The sequence below is a fragment of the Cyprinodon variegatus genome, unplaced genomic scaffold (assembly GCF_000732505.1).
Source record: "Cyprinodon variegatus isolate N-32 unplaced genomic scaffold, C_variegatus-1.0 Scaffold1790, whole genome shotgun sequence".
NCBI classification, from domain to species: domain Eukaryota; kingdom Metazoa; phylum Chordata; class Actinopteri; order Cyprinodontiformes; family Cyprinodontidae; genus Cyprinodon; species Cyprinodon variegatus.
This window is the reverse complement of record NW_015152243.1, coordinates 8,503-11,722: the sequence shown is the minus strand read 5'-3', so window position 1 is coordinate 11,722 and position 3,220 is coordinate 8,503. Positions and strand designations below refer to the sequence as shown.

At 50.1% G+C, this 3,220-nt stretch overlaps 1 protein-coding gene across 1 annotated transcript in view; it reads left to right on the top strand.

The window, feature by feature from the left end:
• The window catches only part of LOC107104550 (dnaJ homolog subfamily C member 10-like), a 4,965-nt gene extending 2,506 nt beyond the window's left edge, over nt 1–2,459 (top strand). Inside the window, exons 7-16 of the mRNA XM_015404563.1 lie at nt 87–203; nt 277–378; nt 461–521; nt 591–685; nt 799–932; nt 1,001–1,054; nt 1,139–1,286; nt 1,725–1,847; nt 1,939–2,046; nt 2,121–2,459. Coding sequence (XP_015260049.1) covers nt 87–203; nt 277–378; nt 461–521; nt 591–685; nt 799–932; nt 1,001–1,054; nt 1,139–1,286; nt 1,725–1,847; nt 1,939–2,046; nt 2,121–2,132 — 954 coding nt within the window. The 3' untranslated portion in view covers nt 2,133–2,459. The remainder of the gene's footprint in view (nt 1–86; nt 204–276; nt 379–460; nt 522–590; nt 686–798; nt 933–1,000; nt 1,055–1,138; nt 1,287–1,724; nt 1,848–1,938; nt 2,047–2,120) is intronic.
• The last annotated feature ends 761 nt before the right edge of the window (nt 2,460–3,220 follow it).

Below are 3,220 nucleotides of genomic sequence, written 5' to 3'. Positions count from 1 at the left end.
TGCTGACCTGCAGCAGGTCTCTGGGACCAGACCAGACCTGAACTGGTTCTGACCTGCGGCCATGTTGTTTCCCTCCCTGTGTGCAGTGGTGTCCTCCATGCAGAGCTTTACTTCCTGAACTGAGGAAAGCGTCCATCCAGCTGGCGGGACAGATGAAGTTTGGGACCCTGGACTGTACGGTCCATCCAGACCTGTGCTCCACGGTGAGCTGGGGGGGGGTGGTTAGGATCAGTAATGGCGGATCAGCTGCTCATCCTCTCTCTCTCTGGGTGTCAGTATAACATCCAAGCGTATCCCACCACCGTCATCTTCAACGGCTCGTCTCTGCATGAATATGAAGGACATCACTCTGCTGACGGCATCTTGGAGTTCATCCAGGTGAGTTCAGAGCAGCAGCTTCTCTGAGCTTAGGGCGGTTAGGGGATGTTCTGGTTCTGATAGAGTTGGTCTGCCTCTGCAGGACCTGGTCAACCCGTCGGTGGTGGTCCTCGATCCCTCCAGCTTCTCAGACAAAGTTAAAGGTACATAGTCCAGTTTGGAAGGTTTGCTGAACCCACAGCCAGCTGACCCGGGTGGTGTTGGTGTTTCAGGCAGAGCTGAGGGGCAGACCTGGGCGGTGGACTTCTACGCTCCTTGGTGCGGTCCCTGTCAGGCCATGATGCCAGAGTGGAGACGCATGGCTCGGGTACGACCTGAGGCTCTAAGTTCAGCTTTGCTCCAAACCGTTAGATTACCTGGGTGTTCAGGATGAGTCCAACCGGCCATCAGCGTCCTAAGCTGTGTCTCCTCCCCCTGCAGATGGTTTCTGGTCAGATCCTGGTGGGTTCCCTGGACTGTCAGCGCTTCCAGACCTTCTGCCAGAGCCAGGGAGTGAGGGCCTACCCTGAGGTCCGCCTGTACGCCGGGAGCAGCAAGCAGCCGGACCGCTATGCGTCAGTACCGCGTCAGATGGAGGTCAGAGTCAGTAGGATCTTCTACCAACATCTAGTTCTCTCTGCAGGACCTACAGCGGCTGGAGCAGAGACGCCCAAACGCTGAGAGCCTGGGCGCTGAGGTATCTGCCTCTGACCTCCTCATCCTCCCCCATCCTGGGGCAGAACAGGTTGGTATCAGACTAACGGGAGTGTTTCTCCTGCAGCTCGTTGCCCAGAGCGTCGGTGGACCTGACTCCAGAGACCTTCAGATCCCAGGTTCTTTCAGGTCGGGATCACTGGGTTCTGGATTTCTATGCCCCCTGGTGCGGACCATGTCAACACTTTGCTCCGGAGTTTGAGATCCTGGCCCGGGTGAGACGCTCGTCTGTCTGTAGTGACGGTTTAGATTCAACCTAAAATCATTTTAACACCAAGAAGTTATTTTGTTTTTTGGAAGAAAAACCGTTTTGTTCTCCTGAAGTTTTCCTTCTCTGATCTTCAGCCGGCGGCTCCAAGTCCAGGGCTTGGATGAGCTCCTGGCCAGCACCCTAATGTTTAGATTCGCTCCAAAGTGTTAGCTTAGCGCGCACTAGCCATGTATGGAGGCCTTAGTGCTTGACGTGGGTGACCTGGGTTCGAGTAGCGACCTGTGGTCCTTTGCCGCATGTCTCTCCTTCTCCTCTCTCATCCCTCTTTCCTGTCAGTCTGCTGTCAGAAAAACGAGCCATTAGCGCCGTAAAAACTCCAAAAAATGAAACGTTAGCTTAGCTTTCACTGGGAGCTAGCTATGTTGTGTTCTTCCTCTGACAGACGCTGAAGGGGGAGGTCCGGTCCGGGAAGGTGGACTGTCAGGCCCACTATGAGACGTGTCAGTCAGCTGGGATAACCGCCTACCCTACAGTGCGCTTCTACGCCTACCGAGGATCCAGGAGGGTGAGGCTGCAGCATTCAACCAGCAGGGGGCGCCTTGTTGCTCCCTTTAATGTAAACCGCATCACTCAGGAGCTTGTTGCTCTCCCTGCAGTATGAACACAGCGGGGAGCACATCAACAGCCGGGACGCAAACACCATCGCTGACATCATCAGGAGCCGCCTGGAACAGCTGTCGCCACGGTTACACAGCACGCCAAAGGTAACGTCACCTGGTTTGGCGATCAGGGGGTCTGCTGGACAGAATCAGCACATTTCTGCCTGCTTGTTCTGCAGGATGAGCTCTGACACCGGAGGAGCCCCGTTCTGATTGGTGGGAGCCGGAATGCGCCTGATTTGATTGGTCCAGCCTCCTGGAGCCTGACGGCGGCTGGGAGCCGCCTCCAGGGTGTGTATTTACTCTATGAAGTAAACCTGCGGGACACGATGGGAAGTTACTGACGCACTACTGCATCTCAGCTGCTGAGATGGTCTCTGCTTTTTATTCTCTCAGGTTTTTATTTGGGCTAAAATTGGTAGAAATGAACTTTTATCCTTTAGTTTGGCTTCACTGTTCTGGATAAAAACAAACCTGTTCTATAAAAGACACTCCATCTCAATCCAATAAAATCTTCTTTTCTAATACTTTGTTTCTATTTACTTTTATTCTACAGAAACCTTCATTTTCTATACTAATATTAAACACAGTTTGAATCATAGTTAGTCTCCCAGAGATCAGTAGAGAGGAACATAGATCTAGATCAGTCAGATTGGGAGCAGTAGGAGCCGTTTACATGCATGCAGGGATCAGCAGCTTTAATCCAGATTGCTAACAGCTAGTTAACAAAATGAATTCTGGGAAACGCGAAGGAAGGTAAAGGTACGGCGAGTCTGCAATAGTTAAGACCCGCCCCCATCTATGGTGCCCTGGGTAACCATGACGATGAGGCTCCAACTGAAGGAGGCCATTTTTATTGGATGGAGCAGTTCATGTAAATATCCATAAATAACTTAGTGTAAATAATTCCTTATTAAAGCACGACATGGTTAAAGTTCATGTTCATAGATTCTATATCATCTATATCTACATCACCAAGGAGACGCCCTCCTGCAGCATTTGGGAACCTTTCAAATTAGATTCTTCCAAATAATTAAATCAATATGGGAGTGAAATCTGAGGTAATCAGATTACGACCTGTTTCCAGAAATCTTGGAAGAATAATTTAACAAAATCTGAAACTTTGGATCCAAACTGTTTGATCCAGAAAGAAATGGATCCAAACTGTTTGATCCAGAAAGAAATGGATCCAAACTGTTTGATCCAGAAAGAAATAGATCCAAACTGTTTAATCCAGAAAGAAATGGATCCAAAAATAAACTCAATACATCAATTCAAT